The sequence below is a fragment of the Phaethon aethereus genome (genome assembly GCF_964289735.1).
Source record: "Phaethon aethereus genome assembly, chromosome: Z".
NCBI classification, from domain to species: domain Eukaryota; kingdom Metazoa; phylum Chordata; class Aves; order Phaethontiformes; family Phaethontidae; genus Phaethon; species Phaethon aethereus.
Window position 1 is genome coordinate 42,832,205 of NC_138577.1, and position 22,369 is coordinate 42,854,573.

The 22,369-nt window shown below is 44.1% G+C and overlaps 1 protein-coding gene across 1 annotated transcript in view; it reads right to left on the reverse strand.

Moving 5' to 3' along the window:
* Positions 1-17,266, reverse strand: part of MAMDC2 (MAM domain containing 2) — a gene marked incomplete at both ends in the record, with an annotated part of 60,333 nt that extends 43,067 nt beyond the window's left edge. Inside the window, 2 exons of the mRNA XM_082012887.1 lie at positions 16,979-17,092; positions 17,236-17,266. Of these exons, the coding sequence (XP_081869013.1) occupies positions 16,979-17,092; positions 17,236-17,266 (145 nt within the window). The remainder of the gene's footprint in view (positions 1-16,978; positions 17,093-17,235) is intronic.
* Between the last annotated feature and the right edge of the window lie 5,103 nt (positions 17,267-22,369).

Below are 22,369 nucleotides of genomic sequence, written 5' to 3' on the forward strand. Positions count from 1 at the left end.
GAGATATTGATTGGATGGATGGACTACTCAAGGGATAAGGAATTGGCTGGATGGCCACATCCAGACAGTTACAATCAATGGCTCAATATTCAAATGGAAACCAGTACTGAGTGGTATCCCTCAAGGGTCCATACTGGGATCAGTACTGTTTAATATCTTCATCAATGACATAGGCAGCAGGATTACGTGCATCCTCAGCAAGTCTGCAGATGACACCATGCAGACTGGTGCTGTTGATTCACTTGAGGGACAGGATGCCGTCCACAGGGACCTTGACAGGCTTGAGAAGTGGGCCTGTGCAAACCTCATGAAGTTCAACAAAGCCAAGTGCAGGGTCCTGCATCTGGGTCAAGGCAATCCCCCGTATCAGTACAGACTGGGGGATGAGGGGATTGAGAGCAGCCCTGCCAAGAAGGACTTAGGGAGGCTGGTGGATGAAAAATCGGACATGAGCCCACAACATGCGCTTGCAGCCCAGAAAGCCAATTGTATTCTGGGCCGTATATAAAGAAGCATGGCCAGAAGGTTGAGGGAGGTCATTCTCCGCCTCTACTCTGCTCTCATCAAGACCCCACCTGGAGTACTGTGTCCAGCTCTGGGGTCCTCAGCAAAAGAAAGGCATGGACCTCTTGGAGTGGATCCAGAAGAGGGCCACAAAAATGATGAGAGCGCTGGAGCACTTCTTCTATGAGGACAGACTGAGAGTTGCGGTTGTTCAGCCTGGAGAAGAGAAGGCCCCAGGGAGACCTTACTGTGGCCTTTCAATATATAAAGGGGGATTGTAAGAAAGATGCAGAGATACTTTTTACCAGAGCCTCCAGTAACAGGAGAAAGGGTGATGGTTTTAAATGGAAAGAGGGTAGATTTAGGTTGGACATAAGGAAGAAACTGTTTACAATGAGGGTAGTGAGGCGCTGGAACAGGTTGCCCAGAGAAGCTGTGGGTACTCCATCCTGGAAATGTTCAAGGTCAGACTGGATGTTACTTTGAGCAACCAATCTAGTGAAAGACGTCCCTGCCCATGGCAGGGGGATTGGAGTAGATGATCTTTGAAGGTTCCTTCCAAACCAAACCATTCTATGATTCTATGATATTAAATATGAATGCAATTGTGCAATAAGTTGGTGGGATAGAAGAATAAAGCAATTAGTACAGAGTACTTAATTACAACTGGTATATCAAAACCAATTAATTTAATTAATGTTAATTGAAAACTAAAATTATGTCATCACTGAAGATAACAGCAAAGTCAATTACTTGGAGTAATCAGTTTCATTTGAATGTGACCAGGGAATAAGTTAATGTACTCACCTCCAGAATAACAGTCTGGACCTAATAACCCATCTTATGCTCGTTTCTGACGCTTACTGAAGTTGTCACAGAGCAGGTCCATCCTCTCTCACAGCTTACTGCTCTTTGGTTATAGGTGCTTGCAGACTCATTGCTGACACAAGGCTGTTATCATCAGCTACAGAGGATGGGCAGCAGAAGCGGATAGGATAGAGGGCTCAGTATTTCATAATTTTTATAATTCTCTCAGCTTTCTGGGAAAATTTTAAGGTTTGTTGTTTGGGGATTCACCTCCATAAAATGTTGAAACAGGTAAAGAGGTTGAAAAGCAGAGCCATGACTCCATGCTGAGTATAAAAACTCCATGCTGCGTATCAATTCCTGTTTGACCTGGACTCCTTCAGCATCCCTGTCACAACAGATTTACTGTGGTCTTACTATCTAAAGCCTTCACGACTTGAGACAATCTCTTATCACTCCAGACTCTCATCCTGCCCTTGCAGGGCTGTATTTCTTGTAGCCTTCAGGTTGCGCAGTGGGTAACAGTGACCATAGGAGCACTAATGGAAACCCTGCAGCAGATTTCCCATGCACGTCATGCAATCTCCTCAGCAGCATGTCAGCAGAGTCACCAGTAAAATGTACAGACCCACTGTGCAGGCACAGCCTGCAAACATCTCTCTCCAAAAGATCTTGCAGGCTGCCTTCTTCCATCAGGCGAGAGCAATGCATTATTATGAGGACCCTTCAGACCACCATCCTTCCCGCTCAGGGAGTTTTCTGCAGTACAATACAGGTCATACACATGCTATACAAACTAGGATAGTACAATCACCAAATTCAAAAAGCCTCAGAGGGAGGTTCAGCTAGTGCAGATGTTCAGCAGGCAACCATTCAATCTTCCAGCAAGTTTCAAAGGTTAGGGTGTTTTTTTCTGTTTTCACAGAATCATGTGAATATTTTCAAACCATAGACTTCCATTGAAACTTCTACTGCTCTGGGCTTCAGCTGGAGGTCTTCCTTTCTCTCTCACTTTCTCGCTCTCTCTTGAGTAGCAAACAGATACTTAAGCTCACAAGTGGGTGCTATGTGCAATCTTGCAGTAAGCAGCTAGGTTACTTCTCTTAAGAATAGTGGACTAACTTGCAGGTTGACTAAAGGCATAGCAGTGAAATTCCCTTCTAGCTGCATAACTAACAGAAAACACAAAATGGTCTATCAAAAAGAAACAGCACAAAAAAGCTAAGCGACTCTGGAAAGGCTGACTAACAGAAAAAGATCTAGCTGACCCAGCACGGAAAAAGATTATGGGAGTCCTCTGCTAGTCAAGGGTGATTGATGACTCCATTTTTGGTTTCAACACCCACCGGCTGTGAAGTCTACTCCAAATTCATGAGTGCTTTTTCATATAAAAACAAACACTGATTACAGCTCTTTGCTTTTTACCTACATGTGGTGCTCCAAACTACACATACCACTCATCTCATTTCCTTATATGATAACTTCACTGTGCAAAGCTCTCTTCTTTTTCAAACAAACTACAGTTACTGCCCTAATAACTCTCCAGGTTGACATTTAGTTTAAAATAAGCACTGGAAGTCACTATATTTTGAGAACAATCTGGTATTGGTATAAATCCTCTCATGTTTCCACTTAAGCGCGCAAGAATATTCTTGGCCAGGAAAGAAATCCCTCTACAAAAGGCCTTGTAAGAATTAAAATGCAAAGCAATGACTACAATGAAACTAGTAAAGGTTCAAATGTTTGAAGTCCTGCTTGTTACTAAAATTCAACTAATCTTATACAAAGTAACACCTTAGATTAGCATTGCCTAGCTACTTGTATGCATATTTAAAATGTTACAAGTCACCCTACTTGAAATACTATAAGTAACAGCTTAAAATGAAGTATTCATACAGCTACGTGTAAGTTTTCACACAGAATCACAGAATCACTAAGGTTGGAAAGGACCTTCAAGATCACCAAGTCCAACCATCAACCCAACACCACCATGTCCCCTAACCATGTCCTGAAGCGCCACATCCACACATTTTTTGAACACTTCCAGTGATGGTGACTCCACCACCTCCCTGGGCAGCCTGTTCCAATGCCTGACCACTCTCTCTGTAAAGAAATTTTTCCTAATATCCAATCTAAACCTCCCCTGGCGTAACTTGAGGCCATTTCCTCTCGTCCTATCGCTGGTTACTTGGGAGAAGAGACCAACACCCTCGTCGCCACAACCCCCTTTCAGGTAGTTGTAGAGAGCGATAAGGCGATAAGGTCTCCCCTCAGTCTCCTTTTCTCCAGACTGAACAACCCCAGTTCCCTCAGCTGCTCCCCATGAGACTTGTGCTCCAGACCCCTCACCAGCTTTGTTGCCCTTCTCTGGACATGCTGTATTTTCAAGAATATATATGAAGATGTTAATAACTGGTTTGCTGACAGTAAGTACTGAGAAGCTGAATATGCAGCTGCAGATGCAGATGCTAAGCAAACCAGTATACTGGCACGGACTTGTAAACAGACTTTATTCTACATACTGACAGATTTTATCATTGTTTGTGCCCTGGACATTATCACGTCTCCAAGGCATACCTGTAAGGGGGAAAAAAAATCAAGTAAATCCAGTTTCCTTAAACATATTTGTTCTTGATATATTTGGTACACTTTAAAAATCCAGGTACCAGCATGCTTGTATTTGCAATTTTCTTCTGTGTATGCGTTTGTATTCTAGCACTCAAGGCAGCCTTTACTTACCTTTAAAAGAACTCAGGAATTTAAACAATCACAAATTAGTTTACACTTAGGAAAACCATAACCATTGTTCTTCTGGTTTTACTGAGAAAGCTCCAAATTTGTTCACAGCTATGGGAGCATGCTGCTGCTTAAGCTATGGCTCAAAGCCTGAGCAGTACTAAAAGCTCTTCATTCGCTTGCTGCCTGTGCTGAGTAAACTTTCTGCAGGACTCTTGAGGATGGCACCAAACTGTAGGGCTCTATCATGGCCAATTACTCACTGTAGATAGAAAAATAATGGCATTATCCCAGCTCTGCTACAGATTCTCACTGATGTTCTGCCATAATCATATAGGATGAAGCTGGCTATCACCTGACAGTTGGGTACTCAGATATGGTTATCCTGGGACAAAAAAGCTCTCAGTAAGATTGTAAAGCATGGCATGACACATGGAAATGTGTCTCCAAGTCTCTGGTCTTCTGGTTCCAGCCCCTACTTAGGGCTTGTAAATTATTGTGACTGCTTGCCACAAATGTCTACATGTTTAAAGCAGGGAATACACTTCTCTCTACACTAGGCACCTGGCACACGGGGGAAGGAGAGAAGAGGATTTGCTAAGAGCAGACAACAGTAATAAATACTAATAATGAACTGCAAGTTAGCTTGGGGATACATGGCTTGGGACAATTAAGGCCTCTATTTCCCAAACAGATGCCAGGCAGACAGCGCAGACATCTATGTCTGTTTCATCACTTGCCTGAACCTATTCTGACGAGCTGAGAGCAACTCAGAGTCCATAGCCATTCATTCATCTGCCTCCCTGCTGACTCCACTAAACAATGATGCCAATTATTGTCAACTCCATCGTATGGCCTTAAATGAACTCAACTCACTTTGGCTAAACAGCTGCGAGACGGTACTTTCAGTCAAGGAGGTTCATTTGCAAATGATCTGCCAAGAGTGATTAGATGGAGCAGAACTATTTTGCTAAATAGTTTCCTCAGGATAACAGCCACATATAAAACAGCATACACCGAAGACAAGAAGTCTTCAAATGGGAATTACTAAAAAAGTAGGAAATTATGAACAGATGCTTTCGCAAAATGCATCAGAGTGCACTACATCTTAACTTTTCTGTTTCCCATAAAATCTTGCAGCCATGAGCATTAGAAAACTTCAGCTACGTGATAATCAAGCCCCAAAACTACCGGTAAGGAACAAGTTCTTCATATCCTGTTAACAACTGAGAGATCCTTCACCTAATAGGGGACCTACAACAAGCTCTCATTTCTTCTCTTTGTATGAGGGTGCAGAGATTTCATATATGCATATACATAAATGGACTCAGACATGTACACATACATGTGACTCTTCTGTTTAATTCTTACCTTAAAAAGTACCAGAAATTCTCAGGTTCTTCATTGTAGGTGGAGATGTCTATAAGAGACCACTGCAGCAGGGCTTTTCTTAGCTTTCAGTCAAAAATGTGAAGATACCACAGAATCACAGAATGTCTGAGGTTGGAAGGGACCTCTGGAGGTCATCTGGTCCAACCCCTCTGCTCAAGCAGAGCCACCTAGAGCCAGTTGCCCAGGGCCATGTCCAGATGGCCTTTGAATATCTCCAAGGATGGAGACTCCACCACCTCCCAGACTCCCTCACAGTGAAAAAGTGTTTCCTGATGTTCAGAGGGAACCTCCTATGTTTCAGTTTGTGCCTGTCGCTTCTGGTCTTGTCACTGGGCACCACTAAAAAATGCCTGGCTCCAGCCTCTTTGCACACTCGCTTCAGGTATTTATATTTATTTGTATAAGATCCCCCTCAAGCCTTCTTTTCTCCAGGCTGATCAGTCCTAGCTCTTGCAGCCTTTCTTCATAGAAGAGATGGTCCAATGTCTTCATCATCTTCATGACCCTTCATTGGGGTCTCTCCAGTATGTCCATGTCTCTCTTGTACTGGGGAGGCCAGAACTGGACACAGAACTCCAGATAGGGTTTCACCAGTGCTGAGCTCTTGACCTGCTGGCAACACTCCTCCTAATGCAGCATTACAGGATACATTACCCGCCTTTGCAAGGGCACATTGCTGTCTGTCTCATGTTCAACTTGGTATCCAGCAGGACTCCCAGGTCCTCTTCTGACAAGCTGCCTTCTAACTAGGCAGCCCCCAGCATATGTTCTGGCATAGGGCTGTTCCTCCTCAGGTGCAGGACTTTGCACTTCTCCTTGTTGAACTTCATGAGTTCCTGTCAGCCCATTTCTCCATCCTGTTGAGGTACCTCTGGAGGCCAGCATGACCCTTTCATGCATTAGTCACTCCTCTCAGTTTTGTATCATCATCAAACTTGCTGAGAGTATACTCTACCCCATCATCCAGATCATTTATGAGGATGTTGAACAGGATCAGACCCAGTATTGACCCCTAGGGTACACCACTAGTGAGTGGTCTCCAACTAGACTTTGTTCCAGTGATCACCACCCTCTGGGCTGGGCCCAACCATTCAGCCAGTTTTCAATCCTCACTTCACCTCTGCTCATCAGGCCCATACTTCATCAGCTTCTCTATGAGGATCTTACAGGTATAGAAAGTCAAACAAACAAAAAACCCAAAACAGAACATGCAAGTATGTGAAACGTAAATAGGTGCTGAAAATATTGAAAAAGTTTCAAATTAAGACTGGAAGCCCTCTTTCTTTGTTCTTCAGCTTCTCATTGCTTATAATGCTACAGCCTCAGCAGCTAAGTTTCCACGTAGCTCTTCAGCAAGAGAAGCCTACACATTTTTAGAACTTTCTAAACTGATCTCAGCTAAGTTGCCTTTATACACCAAAGTGGCAAAAGAGACAAATTAATTTTTGAAAACAGTTTTTAAGTATGCCTTTGGGCATTTCTACTGTCCACCTGCAGCACACATGCAGTGAGAAAGCAGCCATGCCACAGGACAGCTCTATTTCTGTATCACCCAACCCTGGCTGCAGTTGCCTTCCCCATCGGCAACATGAGTTGCCTTGCCTTCCCAGAGCAGCTACACCTCAAAGAATATAGTGTTGCAAATATCAATAGTAATAAGACCAATAATAATAATCACTGTTGTCTCAGAAAGATTTTTAAATACAGAACACATTGGTTAAGCTCTTTAGTTCTAACCTCCTTTATGAGAGGGGACATACCCCTTTCTTTAAAGGGAAGCAAAATAGATTTTCCTATTGTATTTTCTTCCATTCAGATTTTCTAGATTAAGTCCTTAGCACCCAGTACTGTGTTTATGTGTTTGCTTCCCAGCATGTTTATGAACTTAAGCAAACCAAGAGATGTCTGAACACAGAAAGCATGTCAGAGGCAACTCAGAAAATCCAAATGCTATCCAAAATTTTCTGGCTGAGATACTATTATACCCAGTCACTGCAATAAAGCTGTGCCATCCATGACCTGCCAACATCCACAACAGGAAATAAAGAGTCAGGGAAAAGTCAAATTGTTTTCTATAACTCCTCCAGAAAGCCAGCATTATTGATTTCCAAAGAAAATAACCCCACAAACCAAACCCTTATCACTCTGCAAAAAAATATAAGGAAGATAAATTAAGGAAGAATTCATGTTTTTTAACTCTGAAAGGCTCAGGCACGTTCTCCTGAGGGCAGGACTACTGACTCATGAGTGATTTAGTGGTATGGCCCAACAGCCACATGGACATAGATAAGTATCTATTGTCCACTCATCCTTTCCACACTATTTCTTGGACATATCATCTCCCTACCCCATACAACGAAGAATCTGTGTCCCCCTGTTATAGCCCCTAGACATATGGCTCTCTTCAACCCTGCTATTCTCAACCTACGGCCTGAAGAACTGGCAAATCTTCTGCAGCACAATGGAAAACAACTGGAGAACTTCAGTTTGCCACAGCATAAAAAACATGGAATGTGCTCCCAAAGGACCCTCCAGTGCTCACAAATCTTGCAGTACCCATGAAAACTTTACCTCAGCAGTGACTTTGCCTTACAGCTACCTATATGTATATGAGGCTAGCCTGGACTCTCATAGCCAGGCACCAACATCACCATCCTTTCTGTATTTCACAGTTCCCTATTCCAGACAGAGCACTCATCCTACCTACCGACACCAGCCTTCTTCAAGGGGCTTCTCCAGTCATGTTCATGATAGGTACTGAAAAGCAAAAACCTATGTTCCAGGCTTGCAGAAACATGGTTCAGCAAGTGTAAAACAGCCCTGTGAAAGGAGACACATGTTCACTGCAGGATCTACATGTGAATCAGGGAACAACACTGGACAATTTAGTTTACCCAGCTATACATCAGCTGAGGATTTCTACTGCAAGTAGAAAGTATTTTGTGGATCACTTAGAACTTTATTGAAGACAAGTGTTTACATAGTTAATCTAAACTTTGTTCTTAGATACAGTGCATTAAAACATGATCTTTAATGTTATTATCAGAAAACAGGGAAATGTTCTACTTATTCACAGAGCAGGTAGGATTGTCTAGCTTCCTTACCCTCCAGGCATGACTCTTCCACAAATGAGTCTGCTCAAAGCTGAATGCAATAAGCATTTCCCTAGGTACCACTGTCACACAGAAGCCTGCTTTGGCCTTTGTTCAACCATGAGTGAAGACACAGCAACAGTCTTACCATACTGATCAATTGTTGTGATGTAACACCAAAAAAGTAAGAGAAACTGAAAGCTGGAGAATGACCTTTTGATAACTTTGCATCTCACTTTGGTTTTGTGTACAACAGCTGTAATCTGCCCTTCCATTTCTGCAGCTCTTCCCACATTTTTATACAGTTTGTGGCCCAGCAAATTTAAGAAACTCATCAAGCCACAACAGAGCTTCTTTAAGTATTTTAGTGGGTCGCTAACTGAAAACTGTGAAGACTCTGTTTCATGAAAGACTTTGGCTGATATTTCAAATGGAAATAGAATTACCACGATTCATGGATATTTTCATACTAGGACTTGCAAGGTTTTCAGAACAGAGCAAAGCGTTAGTAACATGTAGCTCATACTTTATCAGAGAATATGTCTATTTAAAACAACGTTCAAAGTACACCAACACAACTAGTCAGTCTAGTAGAGTTGTCTAATACCCTGACCTTCAGCCACGTTTGCCAAAGAAAATGTGTTGGAGGAACATCCATATATTGTAGAAGAAAGAGTCTGTTAATCAACGACCATTTTTAAAGTGCAGGCACTATATTATTATGTAAAATTGTAGGAATCTTTGGCTTAGTTATCATATGAAGAAGGACTATAATAATCAGACTTGAATCTTTGGCTTTTTTACTAGTAGAAACACTTCTGAAATGTATTTAGTCAGCCTTCAGCACAAGTGCAAGCTTATTTTTCCTCACTACAGATCTTGGCCCACATTAGATCTTGACCAAAATTTATACTGAAAATCGACAGTGCTGAAAATACTTTCCCTTCCCTCCAGAAAAATGAACTGGCAAATAATTGTCTCTCCTCCTCATTTTCAGGATGATTACATATGTAGTGTAATAAGTGCAATGACCACAAAGTACTGCCTGTCAGCAGTTTTACTCATAAAAACTCATGCCATGCATGCACCCTGAAATTCCTGAAAAGAACCTTTAGTTCAATTCATTTCAGTCTTTCATTTTTTCAGAAAACTGAAAATATTTCTAGCTGTTTTCAGCAAGTGATTTTGCATGTTTTTACTTGCATTTTAGCAAACTTCAACAATATTTGCAAGGTATCCATCCTGTTTATAACAGAAGCTGAAAACATGTTCTTTAACTTCCTATTAATGGAGAAGATAACAGCACAAAGCTGGACTGATTTCCTAATCCTGGGCCCTATCCATGTCCATCAGAGCCAGCCACAGCAGCTGTGATTTCAGGCAGGAAGCCATACTTCACCCTCCAGCATTGACTGTGACATGCCCAAATTCCTGCAGCCTTTCAAGCAAGTTCTGGGTACAGTCACCTTGTGTACACGTGGAAGCTGCAATGGTGCGACTGTAGTCCCTCTGGGTAGGCTGTGCAACCAACACGCACAGTTGCTTTATAAATTAAAGGTATCCCAGGCTATGTCCAAATGAGCTGAAGGCTACACAGATGCACAGCTAGTTTTTCATGTAAACATGCAGCATTTTGAAATGTGAAGCTGCAATATAAATTTTAGTAAGTGTGGTTTACAGCGCTTTATCAGTGGTAGAAAACCACACAAGTTGCTCCATCCTACTAATGAGTAACGAACGTTGTTACTTGGAGGGAAGCAGTTTTTCCCTGGGGTTACATGGAAGTTGTTTTTTTGACTGAGGTGATTTGGCCTCTACCACCACTCCCAAACAATCTTTTCTTCTCCTACATTTTTTACATTTTTTTCAAATTCTAGTGGTAAATTATCTATTTTCAGTTTTTTTCATGCAAAACAAAGTTCAGCCTATTGTCAGGAGTTGCAGGTATATTCAGTAAACATGACTTTTACAACAGCTATTCCCCCTGTCTTGTGGCCAGCCCCCACAGCTCAGTGTAAAATGCACTAAAATAGCTTGTTGACTCTATAAGCACCGAATCACTAACAGCTGTGTGTGAAAATACACTTCTGAGAACATTACTATCCTGTGGAGGAGAAGGAATGCTTTGAAACTCATCTCTCATACAGTGACTCACTGATAACAATTTAGGATTCGTTTGTTCTCCTACTGCAAATGGAAAGCCAGGACATATCAAAAGTGTCACGCACAGGTAGCTGCTGATGAAGCCCTCCATGAATGCAAAGAGCCATCTTTTTTTGCACAGGACCTGCCTCTGAAGATGAGCAAAAGGTATGCTAACAACCAGAATTTAGGCATAGTTCAATAAAAACACCATTGCCTAGAAGCCTTAGGACAGAAGTCATACTTGGGCAAGCAACTTCCCCTTGGGAGTGACTAGGAAGGACAGTTGTCACTCTGAATGCAATTATTTTGGCCAGGAAGACAAACATTTTAATTAACGGGTCAAGGCAAAACAGACTGTGTGCCAGTTCTAATGGCTTCTCCACTCCATCAAATGGCATTTGGTGCAGAGATGCCCAGGCTACAGGTTTGGGAGACCCAAACTCCCACAGCAGGGTGGATTTATCAGCTGAAAACCTTGCTAGTACGTGAGCATTGTGGTATGCCAGCCTGGTTCTGCTGCAGCTAGGCACCAGCTGGTGCAAGTCTCCTTGCACTACTCTACTTCGCTCCCAATTACGCAGTTACCATAAACATGTGAGACCACTTGCCTCATCTTAGGGTTGATAAAGCCAGCGGTGTTATACCTTTTGTACATTTTCAAATGGCTTACTTTCCCATGCACAGGAAAGTACTGCAGAGAGATGGAAAGAAAACTAAGGCTACAGATGTGTCAATCTATCTGCCAGTAGGTTTGTAACCGAGCAAGACACAGCACATATCAGATATGGAACTGTGTTCGCGGTGCAACAAAATTTAGCATCACCAGTGATTACCTGTTTCATTGGTCTGCATGTACCACCAAATGACGTGGCATTCAAGATGAGAGCAGAGGTCAAAAGAGGTCAGTTTTAAGTCATATGGCACAGCTGTAAATACAAGCTATTTAAATGGTATGCAGACCATGTTTAGATTTGAGATTCCTTATGCTGCTGCTCTCATGCCTGACTTATCTGATGCCCTGGGATGGCTGTCCTGTCTCTTGAAATTATTTTCCATCTTAGAACCGTTTTAAAGTGTAGCTATATGATAAGTATGTCCCAGAGACAAACTTCAGTTGCCTGACACTGTTGTTAGTGATGTTCCTTGCTTACCATAAGCTCTTACCTGATCGACGCCCATTTTGAGTGTATCACAGAAACAGAGTCTTGGACTAGCAGCAAAAAGTAGGCATGTTTTAAGGAGAAGAAATTAATGTATTTTTAAATACATCGTAATTTATTACATCACTCTTCTGAATGAAATCTATTTCTTTTTAAGAAATTCCTTTGGAAAACTTCAGAAAGAGAAAACATTATTAAAAAACTCTGAAATGCATGCTATTAAAATACATCCTTGGAGACATGAGATTTGAAGTAACACAGAATTCCAAAATTTTTAAGGCAAGCAACACACAAAAAAATATGCATTTAAAGCTGCCAATGATCATCCAAGAGCCAGATGCATATGGCTGTATCAGCTACCAGTTACAGCATTAGCAGTTCAGTGCCACATAGCTCATTATAGAAGATCAACATGGAAAGTTGCTTGACAGCACTCCACAGAATAGCAAAGGTCATAAGGAGGCAACTGTACAAAACCCATTGCTACTACTACTAAAATAGCTCCAAGTCTAGTGCAATTGGCAGCGCATAGGCACATTTAACAATGATCACTTGCTTTTTGGAACACGTTGCTAATATACACAACCTCTCTTCCCTACAGCTTGCAGTGGTAATAGGCAAACTTCTCATCTAATGCTTAACTCCAGACAAGCAGATGCAGCACAGAATACTCCATTAGTGCAAATTTGAACTGACATTTCTAGTTCTATTAAAATGGTCTCTGTTAAAATGATGGCAGATTCGAGAACAAAACATACCCACAGACACAAGCACACAAAATGCTGTACAGCTATTCTTGGCAAAAATTTAAACATTGTCCAGAGTCACAAAAAAGATGTGTCATAGTTACTGCGTCTAATGGAACTTATCTATAATAACGCTATGAGCAGGATGTTCCTACAGTCAGGGTACAGCTGGCTCTGTGCTTGACAGTGCTGGGAGGACAGCAAAAAAACGCCAAAATGCAACCCTGCAGAATGGCTGCAACTGACTTAAGGCCGTGTTTCCTACTCCCGTTTCAAGTGGGTCTACATGGCTTTATTTATTACTCTGCTCAGGATTACTGCCTATTACGACAGCACCTTCCTTTGTTTTAAAGTGTGAAGAAAGATACTAATCTTCGGCTTTGTGAAGAAGATCATTACTTACAAAGCACATCTGTCCTCTGAAATAAATGACCAGTTTGGGTCATTTATTTGCACAGGACAATTTGGGTAAACAAAATATCAAGATAATTTGATGAAATCCTATCATACAAAGTTTGACTTTATGTATTACAGTTAACCAGCTCTTTCCTTTGCAACACATATAATGCTGACGCAGAAGTAAATTCCTGTGGAAACCCGCCACTATGCACCTGCAAAGCTTTATACCGCAACGTAACTGGACATGAACTCATACTAACCAGCCTGTGGGTGTTAGTGGCAAACAACATGGTATTTGAGCTCCTCAACTATCTCTAAGTACCACAGTAGTGATGAATACGGATCTGCTTTCTAAATTTCTCATCCATTAGCTGAGTCCAAGGAGTTCGATCTTTGTCTTCTATTCCATACCTGGATTTTTTAAAATAAATTATCTGTTCAGAGGCATCATGAATGCAAGAGTATTTATGGGAGCATGCCTACACCTCTGAAGTTAAAACGGACCGTTGACAGCTTGGTTTATGTCTACTAGCAAATCATTTAAAGCACACAGATCTTATGACGGGTCCACTGATCACACACAAATTCATCTGTTGCTCATCAGATTTCAGAACCAGTATTAGCTGATGATGGTCTTTTCCTGAGCAACATCATTACTGTGTTTCTTGTGTAGTTTGTATCCTACAAACACCCACTTCATGAAGCACATCACGACTGCGTGGGATTTCCCAGCTTGCACTGAAAACAGAACCAGCACATTAGGGAACATGCTGCCTCAAGCATGATGCTATATTTACCCAGCCTGGGCCATCACCTCAGCTTGGTGTGCTTCTCAGCCATAGGTAAGCTCGCAAGAATTTTGTATCTTCAGCTGTTTCTATATTTTACATTTTCCTTTACACAGTGATTGTCTGCTAAAAATCATTACAATTCTAAAATGCGACCACTGAGTTAGCAGATGACTGGCTCAAAAAGCTGACAGCTAAAAAGAGCACCTTGATGTTTATTATAGTTGAAGGTCCTGTTCCTGAATTCAGAGCCATGTGAGAGAGCTTGAGGCTTAGAGGGGGTTTCAGTGAAGCAGAAGTTTATGGGAACACAGGCCCGCTGGACAGGTATTGCGATAAAATGCCTGATTTCTTTCTTGTGTAGCTGGTATCCTACAAACCCCCACTGTGTTAGGGCCTGATTTGTCAGTCTTGAGTAAACCAGCAAAGAGTGAAACAGGTATCCATTCTAGCACTTACTCTTTCATGTTGATTTTCCTTTTGCACTTGACTAAAGTGAGCCCTAAAATGCCAGTCAATTACAGGTATCAAGACTTCAGCTAAAAAAAAAAAAAAATAAAAATCTTTTCAATTATAAAAATGCTAAAATTAAACACAAAAAAATCTCTTATCCCAGAACTACTGGAATACTCAAGAGAAGCTAGAGATATTTAGAAAAGTGGTTGAACCTTAGAAACCTACTGGTGTAAGTGGGAATGCACAGCTGTAAACAAAAGCAAAGTTTAGCCTCACATTTCCTTTCTGTGCCTGGCCCTTCAGAAGATATTGGCTTCCTTGGCAACCGGGCAAAAAACTTTCAAGTATGGAGTGGAAATTTCTGGGCAGGATTTTGGTTATATTTACATAATCTTGACAGTTTGGCACAAGACCACACTATTGAGAGATTTATAAGATGAAAGAACTTGCACTGCAAGTCAGATAATCCCTGTAAGAGATTTGCTGCATGTAACTCTGTATTACAAATAATATTTAAAAATAATAAAACAATTTTGAAGCACTGCAAGGAGAAGTGGAACAACTTAAAGCGAAGCTGCCACTCCCATCCTTAACTTCCTCTGTTGTCCCAGTAAATTACCACATGGACATACACTGACCTGCAAATACCAGGGCCCAGTGCTGCCAAAAGGAATATGGATTAGATAAAAGAGTAAAAGAACTTCTAAGGAAGACTGGTTTTGCACACCTGCTACATAGAACTGGATTAACTATCTTCAACTAGATTTAGTTGCAATTCTATGAATGCATTTCTGAAGAGGCTAATACACTGTATGACAAATGTTTGCATAGGACTATGATTAAAATACAGACTGCAGAAAAGACAGTTTATAATGGAAATGCTGACAGAACTATGTCACTAAGAGAGCTGGTATACCACATACCCTCCCAGAGTGTAACAGTTCAGCTATATATCTCTGAAAAACAAGATCTGCAATGACAGAAGCTGTGTAGCCATCTATATGGTGGTCACATAGAAAAATCAAACTAAAATAGTGACCAAATTTTGACAATCAAAATAGTGTTCTGTGGGCCAAAAAAAAGTAGGCTGCTGCTGATCCAAATACCCAATCAAAATTCCCTGTTTCTTGAACCACCGTAGCATGGATGTGCACAACATGATGCACACCCATTTCTGCAGGTATTACTCGCAGCATCTCAGTGTCCCTTGGAGCTGAATCAATACCACTACAACATAGCTCTCTATTAATCACAAGGAGGGAGTGCTGCTTCCAAGACAGGCGGCTCAAAGGGGCATGATGTTAAGAGGCATAGCTGAGAAAGCAGAGAAGGTACTAAATTTCCACTAGTATCTTAAAAAATACAAGCAAATCTATGTATATTTAAATAAACAAGAAGAAGAGAAAGAGCAATTATTTTAACCATGACATCCTCACAGGCATTTCTAAGTTAGCATTCTTTGTACATTCTCAGACCCTAATGATTAATCTAGAAATTAACAATTAAGGTGACTTATTTTGCATATATGAGAACTGAATCAGAAAGAAAAAAAAAAAGAAAAAAAAGCTTCATTATCAGCAGAGTAACAAGTGGAATGAGAAAACTGGACCAGCCACTTTTGAATGGAGCGCTGATGAGGGGTGATGAGGGGGGTCTCTCTCTTTGTATCTGTACTCACCTCTTCATTATTCTTGGCACCTGTTTTGGAGCTTAAAAACTGTGAAAACACATAGTTCCTTTCACTTTATGAATGACATTGTGGCCAAAACATAACCAAAATTAAATTATTTTATTACCCAGTTATAACCATATTGTGGGTTTCTTTGGGTTTGGGTTGTTTGTTTAGTCTTCGTTCCTATTGATTCTGTCAAAAATGGGCATCTACACTAAAAACTGACCAAGAGTTATAGTTGCATGGAAGCTCTGTCCAGTGACTGAGTTTTTTCTCGCTTTCAATGCAGTCAGTCTTAGTATAACACAAGTTACTGAAAGACTATTGCTTTTTCCTGTTGAACTGTAGGTACCCTAAAATGGAGAAAAGTCTTAACTGAACATGTTATACAGACACTCTTCTGCAGAAGTGATTGTCTTCTGCCCTGAAAATGCACCCACCTCTAGAGTAGAACCCAGTATCTGTTTCGAAAAAGCAATAATGCAGCTTAATAGGAATTTGACAGATTTTTTTTTTCCCCCCCCCGGAAGAGAGTACGTTACCTACGGCAGATTTGACAAAAGACAGCTCTTCCCAACAGGAGGAAATAGCAAGTACGTTTCGGAGGCACTCCGCTGAAACCTGCGCAGAGACCTGCGCCGGGGGGCCGGGCGCCTCCCCGCCGCGCCTGCGGCTCGGCTGCCAGGGAGCTGACACCCAGGGACCGCAGCCGCACAGGGGAGGGTCGCCCGGCGGCGGCGGCCTCCCTGGACAGCCGAGCGGCGCGGCACGGCCGGCCGGCAGCGGCGGCCCGGGCTGCCGCCCCGCAGAGCGCTGCGCGCCGCCACCGCGGCCGCGGGCTGCAGCAGTGCCCGGCGCGGAGGCAGCGGCTGCGCCCGCGGGTGGGCTGGACCCGCGCGGTGGGCTGTACGTCCGGGCGGAGCTGTATCCCCGGGGCGGACTGTGCGCCCGGAATGGGCTGTATACCCCCGAGGGGAGCTGTACGCTCGCGGGGAGATGTACGCCCGGGGTGGGCTGTACGCCCGGAGTGGGCTGTATGCCCGGGGTGGGCTGTATGCCCGGGGGGCTGCAGGGCTCTTACCTTCCCCATGCAGCGCCCAGGGCAGATGCGCGTAGTCCCACTCGTAGCCGCAGGCGCTGTCCTCAAAGGCGCACGACCCGGGGGAGAGCACGGCCGCCCCGGCGAGCCGCAGAACTGCAAGGACATAAGCGAGCCCCGGTCACGGCCCGCCCGGGCCGAGGGCCGCTGGCTGGGGGCCGCCGCCGACCCCGGAGCAGCGCGCACCCCGCGTCCCGGGCGGGGGGCATGGCGGCGCGTCCCCCGCCGCCGCCGCTTACCGTGCGCGGCGAGGAGACAGAGCCGCAGCATCTTCCGCGCCGGGGGAGCCGGGGCTGGCGGCGGCGGGGCGGGCGGGCGCGGCGGTCGGGAGCGCGGGGGCGCGGCCGCGCCGAGCCCGGGGCGGCGGCGGCGGCGGCGGCGGCGGCGGGGCTGAGCGCGGCCCCTCGGCACCCCGGCGGGGCGCAGGGAGGAGAGCCGCCGCCGCGGGAGGGCAGGGGAGGGGCGGAGAGGGACCGTGGGCACCCCAGATGGGCGGCCCGTCCCACCCCGGGCTCGGAGCGGGGTCAATCCCGGCAGGTCGCCCCAGGCGGGGCGGCTGGGGCTGGAGCGCCCTCGAGGATGGAGGCGCCGCCGCCTCTCCGGACAACCTGCTGGAGTGCAGCCCTCCCGTCACGCTAAAAACGTGCTCCCTTCTGTTCCAGTGGATTTTCCTGTCTTTCAGCTTGTGCCCACTGCCTTGCTCCTGTCCCTGGGTACCCCCATAAAAGCCTGGTTCCGTCTGATGTTCTCCACCATCAAATACCTGGACACATATGAGTAAGGTGCCCACTCATACACATCTGCAGAGGACAAAGTGGCTCCTGCCTCATCTGGGCTCCTGTGCCACCACAACTTGCCCTGCTGTCCTCTGCCACAAAACCTGCCACAACAGAGGGCCATGGAAGGGTACCCTCGCTCTTTTTTGGTAAGAAAGGCCCAGGAGCTACTAGGGTGCTCCAAGAGCTGTAGTTCATAGGGTTACAGGATAACTCAGGAGGGAGCCACAGGAGGCCTCCACTCCAAGCCCTGCTCAAAGCACAGACAGGTCTGAGCTCAGACCACGCTGCTCAGGGCCTTCTGCAGTTGGGGCTTTGATAATCTCCAAGGCTGGAGACAGCACAACCTGTCTGGGCACCAGCTCCACTGCTGGGCTGTCCTTGTGGGGAAAACGTTTCTTCCCTATGGAAGCTCTGAATTTCTGCTGTTTCAGCTATGCTGCTGCCTCTCACCCTCCCGACATGCACAACTGTGAAGAGCCTGGCTGCATCTCCTCCTTCCCCTCCCATCCATACTGACTCCCATCCCTCTTCCCGGCTGAACCAGCCCTCATCCCACAGCCTCTCCTCACAGGGCAAGGGCTGCAGCCCCACTGTCTCCATGGGCTCCCCTCAACTCCCACCAGTTTGTCGGTGTCATTCCTGGGTTGGGGACCCAAAATGGAGGCAGTGCCCAGACAGGGACTGACAGGCGCTGAGGAGAGGGGACAGACCCTGCCTTCCTCTGGCTCTTGGGGCCGTGTCCTGCTCACACCACCCCAGGCGCCGCTGGCCCCCATTTGCTGCCCAGGCACATGGCTGGCACAGGTTCAGTTCACTGCCCACCAGTGTTGAGAGCTGCCCCCTCATGCTGCCTCCCAGCGCTGCCAGCCCCAGAATGCATCTCTGCAGGGCCCTGCCTTCCAACTTCTGGGCTCAACGTTTGCCCTTGTCGAATTTCTTGGGTTCCACGTTGGCCCCTGCTCATGTCCTCCTCAATGGCAGTCCTGCTACCAGCATATCTTACTGGGCCCCACATCTGGTGTCATCTGGAAACTTGACACGGCTGCCCTGTTCCCTCCTCCAGGTCAGATCTAGTGGCTAAGCCCATGTAAGATAGTCTAAAGCCCCTATTCTCCCTGTTCAACGTTTTTGCATTCATCTTGTCTTGTTTGCTTCAGCATTTGTGGTGTGACACAGTTTCCCATTGAAATGTCTGGGAAAACCTAGCTGTCCAGAGGATTCCTCAGTCTGTCCCAAGGTAAATTCACATCAGCTGTGCTTTTGAGTCATCACCTAAACTAATCAGCCACAGTGAGAAGTTTGAACAATTGACTTAGTGAAAACGTCCTTCAAAATTACAAAAGTAACCAAGAGGATGTAGGATGTGGGGATCTTTTTGGTGGGCTACTCTGGTACTACTTTCTACCAGTCCATGGGCTCTGTGAAACAGGAACGAGCATCAATCCATAGAGATGTGCATTTCAACAAAAACTGCTTTAATTCATGCCAACTAAACTCTTCTTAGTTATAACACACAGTCATACTTCTTAATTTTCTCAGAGTCTGTATTAAAATTCACTTCTCATGGAAATGGGTATTCCAAGTACAGTCACTGGCTTCAATTTTACATCATTTGGTAAGGCTATGTCAGGGAAGTACTAAGAATAGTGCAGAACAGCTACATGGGGTTTTTCTTCAGCCATTGTGAGAAAATGTGTTGCTTGCATGACAGCCCACACAGGCTGTTTCAGTTATTTGGCCTTTATTCTTCATGATGTTAGCAAATTTTGGCGTGCATCAAAAGCCTTAATAGGTTTCTAGCTAAGTCACTTGAATCCCATAAAAGTTCTCTTAAGACTCACTGACTTTTTAAATTCTTGAATAACCGTGATGTACCCTTTTAGTATACTTTACATATTACAATTCCTGAATCCCACGTAGCATCTAGAACTTTTCCCCTTAAATTAACACGGTGCTGCGTCTAGCCGACTGTGCTAACAGCCCTGGTAGCACTTTGCGTGATTGCCCCAGCCCTCACCCAGTTCGCGTTTTGCCCATGAAGATTCTTGGCTGTTAGCCAATATAGGCTGTTAGCCAATATAGGCTGTTATCATGTTTTGGGGAGAGGAGGTTTATAATATCACATTAGCCATGTACATAACCTGCCTCTTCAATGATGACTCCCAAATGTGTTTGATTTGGAAGGCATTAGTTTGGACCGAGGAGAACAGACTCTGTATTCTTATGCAGAGGACATGCTTGCTAGCGTTGGGGAACAGCAGTGAATGGTTTATGGAAAGTCCTGTAACCTGCATAAAGTCATTCAATATTTTTTTTTTTTTGGTGTGTGTTCCTTGTGCATAAACAACAGGTCCTTAATTTCAGCCACTCCATTGTAGGAGGACTAGAGTAGCACTTGGAGATACCCATTGGCAATTTAATTTTTAATTTGCAATTCCTTCAGTTTCCCCAAAAACATACTAATATTTGTATCCGTTGTTCATGGGTTTGCACAGTGACATTCTCAGGTTTCTTGGTCAGATAGTTAGATTACACACAGTTTGCTGCATGGTTCACCTTCCAAAAACTCCTCGACCCCTCTCCTTTCCCACAGGGGCTAGTATACTGGCAGTGCCCTGAAATCTGCTCTGTCATTCACCCGTACTCTTTGCTGTATTCACAATACTTATAATACAGAATTTACAGCTGCTTGTTTAGCTTTTGCCTCAGAGCCAAAAATCAATCCAGACTTCTAAACCTTTGATCATACTCCCCTGCCAGCATCCCGGCTGGATGAAAACAGCATGTACGCAAACCTTAGCACCCACAACAAAATCAGGAAGTTACTATATTTTCCAGTGAATCACTTCCCACACGCAGCCTGTGGAAATGGCATGTCCAGAAACAGTTTCTGAATGTCCACAAACATATCCTCTGCTTTTCCTAAGGACATATGCCAGGCCTCTGTGGATACATCAGGCAAAGAAAATGGGTGGCAAAAGTACCTGTCACCAGCTCCCTCCAGGTCGCTTCTTCTCAGGTAGTGGAAAAACTTCTCCATTTTAGAAACCCATTCAATTCGTATGGGTCTTTAATGAAACTAGTGGTCTTGACCAGCACAGGTGTCCTCAATTTGCTGTTTGTTTGGGGGTTTTTTTTGCAGTTTGACCTGTAGGTTCCAGAGCAAGGAGCCTGCAAGCCCCTCTCTGAGTTTCTGCTCCAGGGAAAGTGGAAGAGTATAAGCATCCCAGCAGAGAGGGCTCCCTCAGTTCTACTCTGAACTCTTTCAAAAACTGCATTATCTCCTTGACAAAGTTCTCAAAATCTTCCTCTACTGCCAGGGTGCCCCATTCCATCTCCTTCAAAGAATGCGCTGCCCTGATGAGATCTGGGACTTGGCTCATTTTTAACTCAGTTTATGCCCTGCTTTTACTACAAGTTTTATATTTTCAACTTTGTTTTTCTATATTACAGACTCCTTGGGTAGTTTCTTGGAGAATGTCTACATCAGACTCCAGTCATGAGCTGGTCTCTTCTCAGGGGTTTGACTAATCCCAAAATGCAAAATTGGCCCTTCAGCCACAGGTTGGTCATAAACTCTATGGGTTTTTTATCTTCTTTTACTTTCTCTGTTTAAAAACATAGCATTCCTGTAATTCATTTTTTTATGGTGTGCAGAACATCATAGCTTGTTAGAGACATTAAGTGCTTCAGAACCAGCTTCTTCAGAAATAAGGCCAGCTTTCCTTTTTGTGCAGGGCTCTGTTTCTCATGCATGTACAGTTAAGCGTGCTTGTCCATGTTTTCAGGGAGTACCCTATTTCCTATGGCTTCTACCTGGTCCCATCTCTACTCCTTAGTTCACAGAATCACAGAATCACTAGGTTGGAAAGGACCTTTAAGATCATCAAGTCCAACCATTAATCCAGCACCACCATGTCCCCTAAACATGTTCAATTCAAATAAGTTCAATTTATTCCTGATAATCTAGACAAAAGATCCTGGTAGGATGCAAAAACTGCTTATAGGTCCCATGCCTTCAGCCTTCTGTGAATTAGATTCTTTGTCTGAAAAAGGAGTCCAGATAGAGATAAGCCTGAAGCTGTAGCTTTTGCAGTAAGTTACCTCCCAAAAAGTTGAAATGGTGCCTGTGTAGCGTCTTCACCCAACTTTTGCAGCTGTGCCTTTGTCTGCCCTGCCTTTCCATCTCTGTTGCAGTGTGAACAAAGCCCACACAAACACACAGTCTTAAGGTCAAGGAGGTTATAGATTAAAAAAAAAAATTAAAAAAAGCACGTTACAACCTTTTCCAGCTGGCTAGCAAAACTAGGAGGATTCTCACCAGAATATTCTTCAGAATCAAGTCTGTTGGGCTGCAGTAAAATGATTGCTCAGAAATATGGCAAATCCAAAAAATAAACTGTCAGCTAAAGATTTTTTCTCTTTTTGATGGAAGTACCACGTTGCTTTAGTCTTTAGATTTTTACTCACTGTTAAGGCCGCCAGTTGTGTAACGATCATATTTCTCTTGAGATGCCCAAACCAGACTCTTATCGCTGAAGAAGAAACAAACAAAACCCGACACATTGCGTGTCATTATGTTTCATTATAATGC